Below are 18,474 nucleotides of genomic sequence, written 5' to 3'. Positions count from 1 at the left end.
TATTTTCTGGGTGCTCCTGCGCATGCTCAAATCACTCGAGCATGTCGGGAGTTGTAGTGTTCGGTATCAGTAGCACTTCTCTGATCATTCCTTTTGGTATAATGAACTTTCTTTATTATTCTTGGTTGTCAGTCAATGTTGATTTAGAACTATTTAGTTCAGATGTTAGCCTAATGAAAGTAAACATCTAAATCTGAATTTCTTTCCCTTTTCATTAACTCTCCCCTTAATAGGACCAATTAATAATATTCAGCGAAATATGCTACGGGCCCCGAGCACAATCCATCTGCGTTAACAAAGTTTCTCGGAGAAATGGATGCCAGGGGTTTCTGTAATAGGTTGTAAAAAGATGGTTTACTGTTCAAAATAGCCTCACCAAAAACAAATGTGTATCAGATGACATAGTAAGCACTTTAATATGCATTATTTACTTTGATCTTAAAATATTAAAAAAAATTAGGGGAGTGCCAGTGCGACACATCTCGTTACACCCCCTGGAAATCTGGCGTGAGCTAGCGCTGGACCTGGATGCAGGTAAATAGCCTGTGCTTGAACAAGATGCGGAACAATTGTATAGAGTGGATGAACCCTTCTATATGTTCAGATAAAAACAGAAAAAATGCTATAAGCTGAAACTAAGACATCATCTGTACCCCTTGGAAGAGTTATAGGTACAGGTAGGTTTTGTGGGGTAATCATGTCCATCCTCCATAGCTGCCCCCTCTGCCATGCCCCATTTTTTGATTAACCAAAGGCTTATGATACAAGGGCACTTTAGAGGAACAGGCAATGCTTTGACCGCCGAAGCTGTAGCGGGTGGCGAGTTATGCCCCAGTTTACATGGCAGCTACGAGACATCATGTCCCAGAGTCTAACATACCCTGTAACTGTAGAAAAGACAAGGTATCGCTTGGCCATTCACATTGCCAAATATTTTATTGCCGGGCATAACGTAATATCCACAGTGAGTAATGCTGACAGAAAAAAGAGAATCTGTTGTTATTGGAATTCACCTTATTATGCCACTTAACCACTTTATAAGTTTTCATTTTTGTTGAATTTTTAACTTTCCGAAAGCAATCTGTGTTGTAGGCAAAAGGCGGCTAGAAGCGCATAATGTATTTCAACTAATACCAGTATTTGGTAATGTAATTAAATAAACATTTTCTGTTTTACTATTCATTAGTCCCGATCCCCTATAAGAAAAAAGGATGGCGTAACAAAGTACAGAGGGTTAAGGTCCCATAGGGACAACAATAGCACTGGGAGTGCAATATAGGCATGGCACACAGTATGGTCTATTCACTAAATGGTGAGAGCTGACAGTTTAACGTATAGGTAAATTAGCAAGATTTCGTTTTCACATTGAATTATGCATTATACAGGGCCAGCTCAGACCTTCTTGCTGGAGACATCTGTCGGTATTGGTCCTTCATAATGAATAGTGAAGTTAGGTAGTTAAAATCACAACTATCCCTTTAGTGAATAAATCCCAGGGGCTGAAATCAAGGGCCACAAGGTGTGAATCTCATAATAAAGGTAACAAAGGCCTCCTGATCCGAGTTTTTTGTACAATATTTAATGTTGGAAAGTAACAAACAGAATCACAAATAACAAGGAGCATTGGAGATGCAGGGGGCAGCCATGTCTAGAATTATCTCCAGAATTAAACCAATGTTCAGATAATTCACCTGGCGCGCTATATGTACTTAGAACTCCCACACGGGCAGAGCGTTTGTCCATAGCGTCTATTAACGGCGTCCATAGCAACGGCTGACCCGCTCTTTTTTCAATTTAGGGAGGCATGGTAAGTCCTAGCAACATATTCCTTCCGGTGATTGGCTGCAATAAGTGCGGTCACATGGCTCAAAGTGCCTGATTGGATAATATGTTCAAACCTCTTAGTCCCGCCTTTTCCGCCTATCTGTATACAAGAGCTGCCAGGGATGAGATAAGAGGTATGATCCGGGGGTGTTAAGGGGCACTTGAGGGGTCTGTGACGGAGTTCTGGCCGCCTTGTGCATAATGTCGTGAGGCGATAAATACAGTTTTAGAGGCGGCTGCCGCGGCGGTCGTTTGGCACGAATGGTACACTGACAGCTCTTTGTGCCCCGTGTGAGAGAATAGCGCATGTGTAACTAGCAGCTGGCTGTGCATCTGGGATGTGTTGATGAACTCTGCTACTGCGTGGTTTGCTTAACGTATACGTAAGAGTTGTGACTTACACGCGAGCGTTGTTGTGAGGAGTGACGTCATGCAGTATAGCTGTACCGGGTATATGCCCCTAGAATTACCAATATTTACCATAAAGACAGAACGTATGGAAAGGGACACAGCTAGAGATTGGTGAAGGGACAGCACAGACATTGGCAATTTGCAATGCACACACCTAGTGATTCTTTTAAATGTTTCTCCACATCTGCTAATTGTAACATATTAAACACAACTGACTGACATACCTTCTAGGACTTCCCAGAAATAATTATTTAATCATGCTTTGTCTCATTCATCATTTTTGTTGGGAACACTTAATTTCCCCGTGGTACAAAGCAGGCGCTGATAGATCATTGCCATGGATACCAAAAAAAGCTTCCATATTAAGTTGTGGTTTTGATCAGACCGATAGAGGGTAGCTTTGTATATTGTGTTTGTGTGATCCGGATGCTTTCGGCGGTTGTGAATGTCTTATTGTTATAGAAACTTGTTTTTGTTTTCGTATTTAGGGCAGAACATCAATATGGCAGCGTCGGTTCTCCCGCAGTCATCCAGTTGCCCGTTGCATATTCTTTCCACGCTGAGCAAATCTTTTCCTCAGATTCCCAGCCCAAGAAGGAGGCATCGTGGAGGAAGAGACGAAAGCAGCTGGAACACAGCCAGCCTGATTGGTAACGCTTCTAAGCCGGCCAGGGACTGCACGTAGAAATACAGCGGGGCTGCGCGTTTAAAGCTTGGATCTTTTAGCCAGTTTGTTGTAGAGATCATGTCTGTACATTGTATGCATCTGACCGGTTTCTGATCTGTCTGTTATACATTTTTAGGCAATGACTGGAGCTCTTACAGTTTGTCTTCATCTACCAGCCACATGCTGCTCAGATCCCCCGTGGGTTCTACTAGCGGCCTTCCCACCCCAGATGACGCTCCCCAGTCCCTTTTCTTGAGTATGCGTACCTCTGACAGAGCGGTTCTGACGGTCAGCACCAAGACTACCCAGGTGAGAATAAGGAAAAATATTCTCTTAGAGCGTCTTTAAACATACATTCCTCAAAAAAAACCAAACGTATTCCCAATGCTGACATAGGAACATAGAGTTGGATGTGTACTCCTGTGTTCTCCGTACCACTTCATTGCTCTGACCACCGTAATCAGAATGTTTCCATATGTCTGCATGCAAAAAAATTAAGTTACCTGCTGACTAGATGGGGCGAATGGTTCTTATCTGCCATCCCTTTCTATGTTTCTATAATATACTTGTTTATAATGGAAATGCGCTTACATTCAACACAGTGTCCTATATACACTATAATATACACTGTTTGTTTCACACTATAGAACAGCGTGACAGTAATCATCTTTTCTGTGTAGCTTTAGATTGTATTTCTTCAAGTAACTTAAGTGTTTTTTATTTGAAAATTGCTATTACAGGAAGTTTGTCTGGTGGTACAAAAATAATAAATGAAGGCCAATCCGTGCAGAAATTAGGGGGACTGGAAACCAAAATAATAGCGTTTTCCACTGGGTTTTTGCAGATTTTAATGGCAAATGACAAAGCCGGCAGCCTCTTTGGTTACAGCAGTCCTGAACTGATCGGGATGAGTCTGTCTGCATTAATCCCCGCTTCCAGCCATAGAATTTGTGAAGAGCTGGAAGAGGAGCTGGCGGAGACGGACAGACTTTTGCATACACCTGGTGAAGTGGTGAGTAGGGAGAGTCGTTTAATCTCTAAATGCCTTCTCGGCTTTGTCTTTGCCGCGTGTGAATTTTTTTCAGGTTATTTTTATTTTCAAACAAACATACAAAGTTAAGACAGTTATTCACCATAGTTCATGCTCATTATGATTCAGTTCAATGTATATAGTAAAACGGGGAAAGAATTACAGGCAGGTGCATCTAGGATTTAAGTATTAAACTGATGAGAAAATAGACAGGAGAATGTGCTATGGGTTTGTCTTGGTACGGTGGGCCAGTTCAGAATGCTTAGCCGGTAGAAGCTCATTCTATCGTTGTGCTCAGGTTGAAGCTGTGTGCCACGGAGGAGAGATAACAATGTTGCGCATGTGGATCCGTAGATTTAAAAAGCAGTGTCTGCTGTTTCTTGAGAAAGTCCAGAGAATCACAACAACGCTATCCTTCCAACAGGATGTGAGTATCGACATGTTTACTATGTCCGTCTTAAACTTTCCCATCATTTCATTTCTTTTAGTACAATTGTTATGTGAGTATGTGCGGTAATGATTATATATATATATATATATATATATATATATATATATATATATATATATATATATATATATATATATATATATATATATATATATATATACATACACACACACACACACGCGCACAACCATTTGGGTTCATTTAGAAATTTCCTTGCTTGTTTTTGACAGAAAAGCACATTTTGTCCATTAAAATCCATTAAAATGGATCAGAAACCCAGCGCAGATGTTGTTAATGTTGTAAATGACTATTGTAGCTGGAAATATAGTCATAGGCATACAGAGGTCATGTATCGCTCCTGTGTTCCAATGGCATGTCGTGTTGGCTAATCCAATTTTAAGTTTAAAAGGCTAATTGATCGTTAGAAAACCCTTCCGCAATTATGTTACACAGCTAGAAATTTCCTTTTTTCCTTAAACAGATATTCTGTTTGAATGGCAGAGTATATATACTTACACACACCTGCGTATGCTTTAGTTTAATTTAAATGAGATACTCCTGCTGCATAGTTACCTCTTTAGTTATTTGTATTTAGTGCTTTACCGTTTACACTAAAATAAAAATAAATAGGAGGTGTAGGAAGTACCGAAACATCAACCAGACTGCAACAGGTATGAATACAGTAGGTGGTCTCATAATACCTTATTTATCCTCTATGCACCATGTTTCTCCAATTCAATACAAGCCAAAAGACACGGCGGTTAGAAAGATTACATATTTACCATTTTGTATGCCAACCAGCTCCCACCATCTTTTATGTTTAAACGTTGTTGTTGTTACTGTAGAGTAACAAGAGTACTTTGTACTCCACAATGGCACAAAGAAACCCAGGATAAAAGGTGTAATCGTCAGTTCTATGTTTCTGGAATCTGCGTTTGATGATATGGTATCTTCTGCAAAGGACTGAAAATGATCCCGTGAGGCTTTGTCTTGCAGGGAAGAATTTTGTCTTGTGATCCCACATGTGCACGGCTGTATGGATACATGGATCCCGAAGAAGTTGTAGGACATCATATAACAGATTTATTGCCTTCCATTCAGATTCCACTCCCCGGAAAAAAGATGCCACAGGTACTATGGTGTTTGTTACTCAGTGAAACCTTTTTAAATACATCATCTTCATTTAACTCTGGTTCGTGCCGTTTCAGAGCATGAGGCAGCAGAGAGTAGCGGGCATGACAAGAGATGGAGCCACTTTCCCACTTAGCTTGACTTTGGCAGAGGGTGGCTTAGAAGGCACACGCGGGGTAGAAGAATACCATGCCAGCCTCTGTGTCCTGTCTTCTATCAGCGGTGTAATCACACTGCATTCAGATGGATCTATCCGAGGAATAAACTGTAGTTTTTCTACCACCCTGTTTGGATACGACAGAGCGCAGCTTTTAAGCAAAGTGAGTATAACCGTTACAAAATATAATCTCTCCCATCCATCTTAAAGCGGATCATACTGTATACTAAATGCATGCTTGGCTTCTGAATCATACAAACATTAAATAATAAGCAGGGCCCTCTCCTTCTTCTGTACCAGTGAGTGTTAATGTTATTGTCAATTTTGTATGTTGTTAATTGTCACTCTTCCCTATTGTAATGGTGGTACGGAATCTGCTGGCGCTGTGTAATTAAAATATAATTGTATAAACTTAGCCTACAGGGCATGTTTTAAAAACACTTTATGTGCTGGATGTCACACGCTTCCTTGAATGTGTTGTATGTAACGATACAACAAAAAAATCACACAGCTTATTCTGTTACAGATTTGAAAACCGAACAACTTTATTCCCTGGGAAATCAGCTTGCACAGACCTATATTTCATAATATATATGTATGTGTGTGTGTATGTATATATGTATGTGTGTGTGTGTATGTGTATATATATATATATATATATATATATATATATTATAGCTATACTGATGCGGATCACTTTAGAATAGGACAGCCGCATGTAGAGGCTTGTCCCCGATCAGAGTGTAATGCCGCACGGTACACCTCTCTGCAAGCAGACAAAATACTGGTCGGATGGGGAAAGTACTGCTTGACCTGTCTCGGCTGCTTTTTTTTTTTTTTTTTTTAAATTAAAGATCACAGGTAGAAAACTATTCTCTGGCTTGATGAAGTAATTTGAAATATGAATCTGTCTTTCTTTAACAGAGCATCACTTTCCTGATTCCTGGATTTTATCACTACATGCAGAGTATAGGAAGGGAGCATTCGCCACTATTGACCCTTCCAAAAGAACCCTTACCCAGGGCCAGATCACATGACCTCACCTTAAGCGATGGTAAATGTTAACGTGTCATTCTGTGTGTTTCTCGATGTGTCACTTTTGTCCTGTTCTGTAGGAGTGATTGATAATTGCTGTTATCAATGTTTGTAATTTGTATTTGGAAGGAATATTTGTCATTTATGTTTGATTAAAGGGACATTCCAGCCATCGTATGCACTTTAATGCACATTTAAATGAGTTTGTACATTTTGTAGTGGTGCCTAGTGACAGAATGGTGATTTTTTATGAATGGTTGTTTATAAACCAAGATGAATAAAAACAGTAGGATGTGTATCCACCAATAAATCTATAATGCTTGCTATACATAAAATGCTGCCTTCTATAGCGCTCTCCGCTATGCTGAAAATTTCCAAGCAGATACACAATCAGGGTGGCGCAGGATCACTAAAGCCACTCAAATAAAACAGGAACCCATCATAGTGTAATATGATGAGAGGCTCTTTTACTACACCTCGTGGGTGCATTATTTTTACATATTGGTATTTATTTATTGACCTATTACACTAACGGCCAAATATTGGTGTAAGTTAGGAACCTAATCAAACATTTCAAATGCTAGAAATGGATGCATCAACCGAAATCCACATTAAATATCTTGGGTGGGGAAGTGGTTGCCAGGAATGACGATGTTTCATACTGTCCCTGGTTACCACATCCCTGATTTATCTGTCATCAGATATATATTTCCGTGCTGGAGACCCAGAGTTTAAGTTGACGAAACCACCCCAAAGTGTGGATTAGCAAAGAAAAATTCCAGATTAAATTGTGTTTATTCTGTAAACTGTTATATTTAGTGTTGCTTCAGCTGAAATATATCAAACTAAGCTTTGTAATTTAATAGACCAACCCTGAGGATCTTTTCCTCCAAAAAAAAAACAAAAAAAACCCTGACCTGGATCTGCATAGTTTGGGTAGATTTCTTGGGTTATATAGGATGTGACTGTTGACATGAGACAACCCTTGAGAAAATGTTTTGTACTTTTCATACAAAAGGGCATTTTGAAAAGGATGATCTGAATACGTTTTTGTCTAATCCCATTATCTGTGAGACTATATGCTCTTATTGTTTAATTTAATGATGCAATTTATTCATCGATCTGCCTGTCAAGTCATATTGCTGAATTTTCTTTTGTTGACAGCTACAAAGAAACCTTTCTATATAGATGCGTTACAGGATCTGCTGGGCGCTGCGGATGATTACCCGCACGCCGGTTACCATCTTATACTGACTCCGCCAACTCCATCTACAAGGTACTAACATATTTTACGCGGAGCAATTGGTTACACATGTAAAAAGCGCAGAAGGCTAATAAATATACGATATACAGATGGGATATACAGAAGCGGGTGAGCGAAAGCTTATTGCCAACAAGCAAGCGCCCCTTAATTAAGTTAATGCACAATCTTTCCACCTTTGTTTCTGTTCTGGGAAAATAGAATCTGCTGTTTCTTTGGCAAGCGATTGAAACGTCTTCAAAAAAAAACATCAACATATGTGCTTTTCTTCCTCGGTTCGCAGATCCAGAGTTTCAAATGAGTAATTAATCACGCTCTCTTTTTAAAATAATTTTTCATGGAGTTTTCTAACACATTAGATCATTTCTTAAGGCTGTTTTTTTAAGTAATAAAGTCCATGTAGTACTAAAAGGCAATTTATTTCCATTAAACCTTTTTATTTTATTTTTTAAACCACCTTTAACAACTTTGCTTTGTGATTTGCATAGATTTTCTTTTGTAATTTTTAGTTAGTTTCTGGTTGCTATCACATTGGGATCTTACTATTCCTACATTTGATGCAAGAAATATACAGCAAAATAAACCTACAGTATATTGATAAGGTTGGCTGTGGTCTTATTTTGCTGTATTCTAAACCAGCCTAATGCAGACTCTCCTTTATTTTGTGAAGATACTATTGAACTTTGTATATAGTGTTGTGAATACCAGTATAAAGAATAATTAGAAAAAAAAAAGGTATTTGCTATATCCTTTCATTAACGTTTTGCTGGAATTATGTTGTTGGTGTTTAATGAATTTAAAGAGATGCTTTCATGTCCCACTGCTGGTGTAGAGTGCCTTATTGTAAGATGTTTTAACCGGGCTCAATGCTCGCAAACCCTCGCTTCGCTTTGTAGCTTCTTATGCTGTTAAATATTTATCTCTATGCATTACTATTAGCGTGATGACATTGCAGGGTTTTAAAAGCACAATGCAGTGAAATTGTAAATTATTAATGTATCTGACTGCGGAATGATGAAATTATTATTATTATTATTATTATTATAGGATTAAATCAGATAGGAGTGTGTATAACTTGTCCTAAAGTTTGATGATTATTAAGCTATTCCTCGCCTCTTTCTCCAATAACTTTTTCTTTGGCGGGAGCGGATTTGTTTTAACGGTCTTGCTTATGGTGGGGGAAGAAGAAGGGAATGTAACATAGAGACAGAAAAGAAACCATTCCCAGCTCTTTTACTTTTTGCCACAGCTTCCATGAAATAGCCCCTTGTCGTTAAACCACACATCTGAAACATTTACACTGATCACAAAACAAAAGTAAACGCTATAGGTTATCTAAATTGACTTTAAGAGCTGTGAAGACCGTTCTCCCTGACCATTGCTGTATTGTTGAGTAGCTTTTTCCGTGTTAATTGTTTTCTTGATTTTGTTTAGGACTCCTGTTAGCCTGCAGAAAACTGCTTCTTCATACCCTGCAGACTATCACACCTCAGCTGCGCATGCATGCTGCCTCTCCCTTGGGACCCCTACGGAAGATGAGCCGTGGGAGGGAGGCTTTGGACCGGGGAAATGCTCAACGCATGCCCTTCTACCTAGAACGGATACCGAGTCAGATATAACTCCGTTCACCCACTGCTTTAGAAGCATGGCTTTAACTGGATGTCGGGAGGATGAGGAGGCGCCTCGTATGAATCAGTCTGTCCGTTCTCCCTCGGCTTCTCCTGCGGGAGAGCATTGCAACTCCTTTGCAGCTTCAACCTCTTCGCAGACTTCTCATCTCAACAAAATACACCTTCCTTCATCCATAAATGACCTTCCTCCTGTCACAACTCAGGTCGAACCTTTGCCAAACCGTCCAGCAATGATGTCTGCAAACAATGATTTTACTGCAGACCCAACTGCCCCCGATCCCAGCATTACTACATCTGATGAAGAAACTTCTAAAAGATTAAATGGTTCTTACACGCCCCAACCTATTAGCTCGCCTCCAAACGCAGCATCGGATCCTTCGCCACACGAACAGAGTGCTTTATCCAGTTTAATTGTACCTGGGACCACCGCCACAAATCTCGCATTTGCTAATAACAGACCTCTGAGCCCACGGTCCACTCACACTTGCCCAGGTACAGAGCTGGAGTTACACCTCAATCCAATTGGCGTGGATGTGGAGGGCTGTGGCCCGTCTGTGGCCGAGGAAGAGGTAGACAGGCCTCCAGAGCAAGCGTTTTCCTGTGTGACGTCTACTCCTATAAAGAATGGAGGTGACCTTTCTTCAGACTTGGATTGTTCTGCGTCACGCCGCGCTCATACTATGGAGCTCCGAGTCCCCTCGATGAATGATGAAGTCCGAGAAGGAAAGTACTCCGGCTGCTGCTATCACAAGGACGGCTCCAGGCTGTGTAAGCATTCATTGCATTGTCTTACACGGTTATTTTCCTCCTTTTCTCTTTAACACACCTTTCTTCCTCATTACACATTTTATTATTTTTTTTTTTTTTAGCATATAGCATTCACATTTTTACAAGATGCATCAAATAGAATTCCATTATTCTCTATTCTATTTGCTTTTCTATCTTTCTCTATATATGTATGATATTGGCATTTAAAACATAATTGCAAATTTGATGTTGATGGGTATAATTTTAGAAGCCACAATAAATCCGTTCTAGATGAAATATTAGACTCTGGGTAAGTATGAAGAATGTTAGGGTATTGTTGGTCGATCTCTTCACGGCTTGACGTTTAGTCCAGCGGACTATGTTCCCAAATTGTGACAGTCTTTCCACATGCTGAAAAAAGTTAGGCCACTCTCAATTAATCAATATTAATATATATGATAATATAAACTTTGGCAGATGCTTTTTAATATAATTTATGCCGATCTGCTAAAGTATATCAAAAGTATGACTGCTGTTGCACAAGATCATTATTGCAAACTTTCCTAAACTAGAAGTTCTACTTATCCTTGTTATGATCGAAAACCTATTCATCTCAGTTTTGTCATTGAGGTATAGGATTGTACCGGGTTAGCCACGGATAGAAAACGAACCGATTATGGGCTAATGGGATTCTTCTATTATTTTTACCAGATCTCTGTCCCAAATCCCCCCTCCCCCCCATGCACATTTCTTGTTAATGCAAGGCTGAAAACACACAGCCACGTACAGCATTGCACATGCACTTAGTGTGTATTTTTAGTAGGTATAAAGCACCCTCGTGTATTTAAATGTTCGTAGCGTGAACAAGTTTTAGTTAGCCTAAAAGTTTATATTTAGGATTGGCTTTTGCAGTTTTGTCCTCCTGCATTAACTCATACAGCTGGTACTATCAAGACCGCGAGGCTTCTGCTGTATGGACATCGACCCGCCGTATCCGAAATAGACACATATCCAGATAACCGACATGTCATCGTGACTTCGGATAACAGCGGGGCTGATCTGTCACCGACTTTATACCAAGTATACTAGGGGAGCAGTCATCTTAACTTCTACTAAGAGCTGCATTATTATTCTCATTCATATCTGGTGCCAGACTGTGAAATATATACAAAAGGTGCCGTTTTCACTGTAGTTATGTTTAATATAGAGATTTGTTTATATAGGGTGAATTAATAATGGCGCTTAGGCACATCTTTGATTACTCTAAAAGTTTCCTGTGTTTATGATAACAGATCTCTGTCATTCTCTAGGCCTAGCGCTACAGTATATGCTTGCCCAAAGCGATACACACTATTCATTAGCATACGCAGGTAATACGGTGGCCCCGAGACGCTTTAATAGCCCGTTGTGAAGATTCTATGTAGTTACTCGTCAATTGTGTTAACCCAATGGATCTAATACTGGTCCTCACGGAAGCCTTGATGCACTTGTATGAATCACCTGCATTCAAGCAGGGATATCAACCATAATGTACTGGCAGCAGACCTACCAACTTGGGAGTCTTGGATACGATCACAGCCGTATAGAATAGGAACGAGTCCGCTCCGGATTGTGTGACCAGGAGAATCTGCCCCTTCACCTTGAGATTCTGGGTCGGATCCTGAGGGTTCTCACAAATGCTCATTCGGCAATAAACATCCTGACTTACTCCACATCGGGATCTATAGCAATACCGGCTCGGGGCTGGAGGGAACAGATGGGCATCCAGGCTGCGGAATACGTTACCGGCAAATACACTTCTGACAGCCAATGACTCATTTAGCTCCCAGACCTTGGCCATGTTTGCTGCTTGTTAATGTGACCTTCTCTGGAGATGAACAGTTATTTACTGTGAAATAAAAATGAAATAATTACTGTTGATTTTAACCTTAGGGGGGGAATGTTTTCTCCAAGCCATATTGCCACTTAAACAAATAAATTATACTGCTTATCTTTGGTGAACCCGCAGAAGAGATGTATTTATCACAGCTCAATAAGCGATCGCTCTAGTTAGACGCCCTGCTACTTCAAGGCTATTTACTAACCTCAGAATGACTACTTCTAAAGATGGCTGTCATTGACCCTCCCATTTAAAGCTTACAATCTAAAGGCAATAAAGATATAGTAATAATTTCTATTTAACACCTGAAATAGAGCTATGGGGTAATTTTTTTTTTTTTTTTTTTTTTTTTTTTTTTTTTTTTTTAGAAATAGTAAAAAATCTCAGAATAACAGCTCGGTTATTATTGGTGTGAATAATGTTCACGGCTCTCAAAACAACTTTAAGGTGGATTAATATAAACTAAAGGTAAAGAACTGCTAAGGCGCTCAAAGAATGGATCTAGTTTCTGTCTTAGAGACTGTTAGCTCCTGAGCTATAAATTTCAAGCCTTGTGTAAATATTTGAAAAGATTTTCAGACGATGAATGTTTCTTATTCAGCAGAAGTTCTGGCTTGCGCTAAATAATGATCTAGTATAGGAAACTGTAAAGCAGAGCGGCCATCCTCTGTCATTGCCGCTCGGGTTCTGTTCAGAAGGTGGACCGGACTAAGTTCTTGTGCTTTTCTCCAGCCGTTCAGTTTCAGGTGCAGCGCGTGTCCGTTGACGGCGTCCCCGCGTTCCGCGTCTGGGTGTTTAAAGATCTGCTGCAGAGCCAGAAGGAGGCCGTAGCCAGGACCCGTCTGCTGCTGTCCAGCCTGGCAGATTCTTCTCACTCCCTCCTGGAACAGTCTGAACGCAGTTTGGGAGAGGTTTGTATACACAGCAATCTTTCTTGCTGTACTGACTCGGTAAATATTAGTTCAGTAATAGCTTAAACTTCCTCGGTTCCGTCCTAAAATAGATTCATCAAACTAAAAGTAAGGTTGATGTAGGGCGCGTCAACTTAACATCACATTTTTTTTTTTTAATGCTAAAAAAACCTTGCAAATCAACAGTAATTTCCTACATAAAAAAAAAAAAACACGCACAGTCCCCCCAACACTCCTTCCCCTAACTGGGGGTTAAAATGCCCAAATGTTTGTATTGCCCCCTGACATGCCGGAGCCATTGGAAGAATTGGTGGACCTGGTACAGCACAGTCTGCCTAACATTGCGCAATAACAGCCAGGGCAGGAAGCAGATGGGAGGCAGTATGTGCTCCCTTTGCACTACCATCATGTAAATGTATAAGTGACATGGATGTTCTCTTCTGGCCCTTTCCAAAGCTTCAAAATGGCCAGATGAAAGCATCTCAAATACGAATCTTTGTTTAATTGTAAAAAAACAAAACAAAGCTATGCTGGGCCCTAGGTTAAGATAAGCACAAAAACAACCATGTCTACCCCTTTAAAACACTAAACTTTTTTAGGTTATGCTGCTTGAAAAATGCTAATTGTCGTTTTGTTTTGTAGCTGATTCGTAGCGCTGCAGGTGAAGGATACTGTACAGAGCTACAGGATTTGTATGCACAAGGTGCCTGCGATGGCCAGTATGCCTTGGAATACCACACCGTCTCCCCTCTTGGCAAGGGAGCCTTTGGGTTTGTGTGGTCGGCGCGATGCAGGGATGATGCTACAGAGGTTGGTGCAAACTGCACGTTGTAGCACGTTCCTTTTACGTCTTGTCAAACAGGGTGCTGGGCTGTATAGCGAGAGGCATTAGTAGCAGGAAGAGATTGTTTTGCCAGATCTCTGGTCAGACCTCGCCTAGAGTATTGTGTACAGTCCTGGTGACCGCAGAAGGGAGAAGTGACATTTTAAAGAGAGTTCAGAGGATGGCTGCCAGATGGGGTACATGGTTCTTCTCTGCCGTCAAATTCTGTTTCCATGTCTAATTCAAAATGTCACAAATCTCACATACATTAACATGCATTGTTAACATACTATATAATCAGATTACAGCAGAGATGCCAGTTGTATTTTACATGCTGTCGCATGCTTTGAAGGATTGATTTCAGTTTTTTATTTAGCATATTTCCACGTGAAGCATCCTAACTGTTACTGAGTAAGATGCATTGAAAAACATAATTAGTTTTTTTTGTCTCTCATATATATTTCTTTTTTTTTTTTTTTACTATTAGGTGGTTGTGAAGTTTATCCGCAAAGATAGAGTTCTAGATGACTGCTGGGTACAGGATCCTGAATTAGGGAGGGTCACTCGGGAAATTGCTATCTTGTCCAGGTTACAACATCCTAATATTATTGAGGTGAGTGAGTCTGTTAACAGAATAATAGACTTTTTTATTGTACTTACCTGTAGAATAAAACCTTCACAGTTTTACTAGATTAATGCGGTATTACATTTAGATAATAAGTGGTAAAGTTATTGCTGATAAAGGAAGACTCATTTTCACTGCACACCATGAGACGTTTAAAGCTGTCCCTTTTCAGCTAGAAAAGATATCAGCAGAATGTGGAAGCAAATTATTATTCTTCCACTTTTTTAGAATTCCGAGTTGTGATTTTGATTTTGTACATTACGCTGTGTCGTTACTCTTGTCTTATCTGCAGGTTCTGAATGTCTACGAGAATGCCATGTTCTTTCAGCTGGTGATGGAGCTCCACGGGGATGCTCTGGACCTGTTTGACTTTATAGATAGCCAGCCCAATTTGGACGAACCGCTCGCTAGTTATATCTTTCGACAGGTGAATCATGCACGGTGTACTCTGCACACTTTGTACTGCAATGTTGAATCCCTGAAAAAGACTGTAGGAGACAAGGCAACCAAAATGCCCTTCACCATGTGAATGTGCTAAATGAGTGTTACCCTCACTGAGCTAGAATACAGATAATTATGGGACTTGGTTTGAGAGGTTTAAGGAGTCCTGATCCGCAAGGTAAAATATCATTACATGACATCTTTATATGTATATTATGGAATATTCTTACTCTGGCCTTACTAATATTACTGCTGCTTTCTGTCTCCTACGCTTACGCTATGTGTAGCAGATGGTCTACAAGGACATATCCGTTAGCTTTTGATACGGTGACTTATAACCTCCAATATCTCTTTAATTGGGATAGAAGTAATTGTTTTGTTGGTATCCTTGATTCAGAATCCATGCACAAAAGTGCTGTATTGTATGTATAATGTATGAAGATGTTCTTTTATGAATTTGTATTTTTGGTTTTTTTTCCATTCAGTTGGTGTCAGCAGTGGGTTATCTTCACAGTAAGAATATTCTGCACCGTGACATTAAGGATGAAAACATTATCATTTCTCCAGACTTCACTATTAAGTTGGTTGACTTTGGCTCGGCTGCTCGTCTTCAGCCAGGGAAACTGTTCTCTACGTTTTGCGGAACTACCGAATACTGCGCACCAGAGGTCCTGCTTGGAAATCCGTAGGTTCTGGGTCATTTTATATTCTGAATGACATGTTTTTGCAATTTGTAACTTTTTACATTATTTGTAACTTAGGTTAAGAGGCTAATCTGTCCCCTTTCCTGATGTTGGGGATCTCACTTGGTATTACAGCATGGTTAGAGCTCCACTGGGCCTAGTGCTGAATCCGGCTAGCATGGATATTGCACTCAGCATCTATACACAACTAGTTTTCCTTATTGAAAATTGTTCAATTGTTTTCCTTGTATAAGCTTTATATAGAGCTTTGTACCCCTGGTTGTGAAGCGCTATCTGTGATTTATCACTTTCATAATCTATAACATTTATTTATTTGAGAAAAGCAATAAAGAATATAAAAAAATAATAATAATCTATTAAATAGCATAGAGGGACTTTAGTATTATTTTTCCTATGATCCCTGTCACTAATTAGAACTATGTATACTCTTTGGTGTCCCAGGTACCCAGGCCCAGAGCTGGAGATGTGGTCTCTCGGTGTGACTCTTTACACATTGATTTTTGGAGAGAATCCTTTTTGTGAAGTTGAAGAGATCCTAGAGGCAGAATTGAATCCTCCGTTTGTTGTCTCACAAGGTAAGAGACTAATCTCTGTTTTTTGCTTGGCCCACCACCCCAAACCTCCTTTCCACCAATATGCCATTGACAATAAATATAATAATAATAATATAGTAAAATAAATGCTGCGGAGGAAGAAAAAAACATTATTTAGTCTTTGACTCTAAAGAAATGTAATTTTTTTTTTTTTTTTGTATTCCTTCTTAGAACTGGAATTTCTGATTTCTGGTCTTCTTCAACGGGATCCCGAAACACGCATGAGTTTGGATGAATTACTTAGAGATCCATGGGTGACACAGCCTGTAAACTTAGCAGAGTATACCTGGGAAGAAGTTTACCCACCAGCGGGCTCCCAGAGGGGTGAGAATACTCTATTTACTCACTGGTTTGAGTGGAGCGGGCGATAGTGTTTGGATTTTCTCATTGTCTCATTGCATTTTTGCTCCTTTACAGAGGAAGACCCATCAGAGCAGCTCCCGGTGTGCTATACCGGTGAATGGGACGAGGATGTGGAGAATAAGGCAGAGTGACATTTAAAGAACAATCAGATGCGTTCCTGTACATGCATAACAGCAGGGGCTCTATAAACACATTCTATGAGCCCTTACTTATTTAGGTGAATTGAACATGTCGGCTCAACAATTTCACTTGATACTGATTTTAAGCTCTTCATGCTGGAGATACTCAAGGAGATCAGGCCTTCATAATGAATAGTGAAGCCAGGTAGATGAAATCTCCATATGACTTGCAAACTTGGTTTAATGAATAATCCCCTATATCTTGCACTAAATGGTTTTCAGGTTGGTATTCTTGCTTCTGTGATTTAAATGGTACACAATTTGTTGTGGTTCTGTTTTGTTGTTTCCATTAATGAAAAGGTATTACTATATTGTCACATTCAGCACCGGGTGACCTATGCGCAGGTTAAAGTCTTGGCTTTAGTAATGGTTTTAACACTTAATAAATAGGGGTTTCTTTAATTTAAATGATGTTATTGCAGCACTTAGTTCTTAATACGGGGGTTTATTTACTAAAGTTGGACTTTGTTGTTTTAACTCTCCAACTTCAGTGAGCTTTCTAACAAATGCCAAATACAACGCAGAGCTATTTCTTTGAAATTCACCTTGCCAGTAAAACTTTACATTATTCAGGGTAAGCTAGTGGGACAAATGTATCTGACCGCATAAAGTATAGTTAACTCGGTACATTCAAGCCGCAACTCTCTGCAAACAGCCCAAATCCAACCTTATTACTGATTTATATGGGTCTGTAACTAGTTACGGAAGCTAAAACAGATCTGTAAAAGAACACACAGAGTGATTCTGCCACCTTAACCTAGTATTTCAAAGCCAAAAGTGTTGCTGTGAATCCTGTTTTTAAAGATGCAGTTTAGTAACCCTGCAGTATTTGCTATCCAGGGTAATCTCACGCCATAGAGTCCAACTTGTATCATCCTGTCAAAGTTGTTCTTACAGATAAACAACATTATCTCCCTCTTAAAAAACAGAAATATACTTTATGTAGTGAAAAAAACATTTTTAAAATTGCAGTATGTTTGTTTATATTTAAAATAACCAGTTGTTAAAAAGAAAATGTAACTAATGTATGCAGTATTTGAGTATTCTGAAAAACCGTTGCAAAAAGGTCCTCTGGAATAGACATGAGAGAGCGTGAGAGCAAAACCTCGGGCATGGATGTAACCTCAAGAGTTTACAATCATAATGTGCCGCTAGGATTACTGTACCTCGTGCCGCGTGTGTCTCACAATAAGGCTTTATAGAGAAAGGGAAAGACAAACGGTATACGGATTTACTTGATCCAAACATCACCATTTCTTAAGCAGCAAGACGGTAGGACAATGTATCCCCAGCTTCTGAACCTTCCCTGCATCGGCTCCGCTGGACAGGTTAATGAGTTACATGATTGGTGAGATTAGTCCCGCACATATAAGCTCCTTCGACAATCAAATATTTTTGTACAGATGCCTTTGTAAATTTTTTTTACCAATCTCTTTACAAAAGGAACCCATCGTAAATTACCAACACACCCATAGTGGATGTTGTCCAGCTACATAAGTAGTGGGACCTGGGGAGCTCCATTATTCAAAGGCTATTATATATATTATAATTAGGTTCACACACAGCCTTAGATGGTACAGTGTAACTCTGCCTCGTAAGAGATTGCTGGAG

At 39.7% G+C, this 18,474-nt stretch overlaps 1 protein-coding gene across 1 annotated transcript; it reads left to right on the top strand.

Moving 5' to 3' along the window:
- Window positions 1-41: 41 nt before the first annotated feature.
- LOC149288258 (PAS domain-containing serine/threonine-protein kinase-like) lies at window positions 42-16,815 on the top strand. Its single transcript, XM_089491999.1, has 18 exons — window positions 42-63; window positions 2,724-2,885; window positions 3,039-3,211; window positions 3,747-3,914; window positions 4,231-4,359; window positions 5,380-5,514; window positions 5,592-5,834; window positions 6,596-6,725; window positions 7,871-7,982; window positions 9,402-10,366; window positions 12,957-13,135; window positions 13,778-13,945; window positions 14,446-14,571; window positions 14,876-15,010; window positions 15,510-15,709; window positions 16,170-16,303; window positions 16,493-16,645; window positions 16,739-16,815. The coding sequence occupies exons 1-18, from the start codon at window positions 42-44 to the stop codon at window positions 16,813-16,815; spliced, it is 3,411 nt and encodes a 1,136-aa protein (XP_089348125.1).
- Window positions 16,816-18,474: the final 1,659 nt, after the last annotated feature.

Source organism: Sceloporus occidentalis, unplaced genomic scaffold (assembly GCF_023333645.1).
Source record: "Sceloporus occidentalis isolate IW3139 unplaced genomic scaffold, rSceOcc1.0.p SCAF_53, whole genome shotgun sequence".
Classification (NCBI taxonomy): domain Eukaryota; kingdom Metazoa; phylum Chordata; class Lepidosauria; order Squamata; family Phrynosomatidae; genus Sceloporus; species Sceloporus occidentalis.
Note: the sequence above shows the minus strand (reverse complement) of the source record. Positions and strands in the feature narration are given on the sequence as shown.

What these genes read in the sequence shown, in the direction of transcription:
- LOC149288258 (XM_089491999.1), top strand. Translation starts at nt 42, where the DNA reads ATGTCGGGAGTTGTAGTGTTCG. An exon ending in GTCGGGAGTTGTAGTGTTCG is followed by an intron (nt 64 to 2,723) that starts GTATCAGTAGCA and finishes TTTCGTATTTAG; the next exon opens with GGCAGAACATCAATATGGCA. An exon ending in TGCATACACCTGGTGAAGTG is followed by an intron (nt 3,915 to 4,230) that starts GTGAGTAGGGAG and finishes CGTTGTGCTCAG; the next exon opens with GTTGAAGCTGTGTGCCACGG.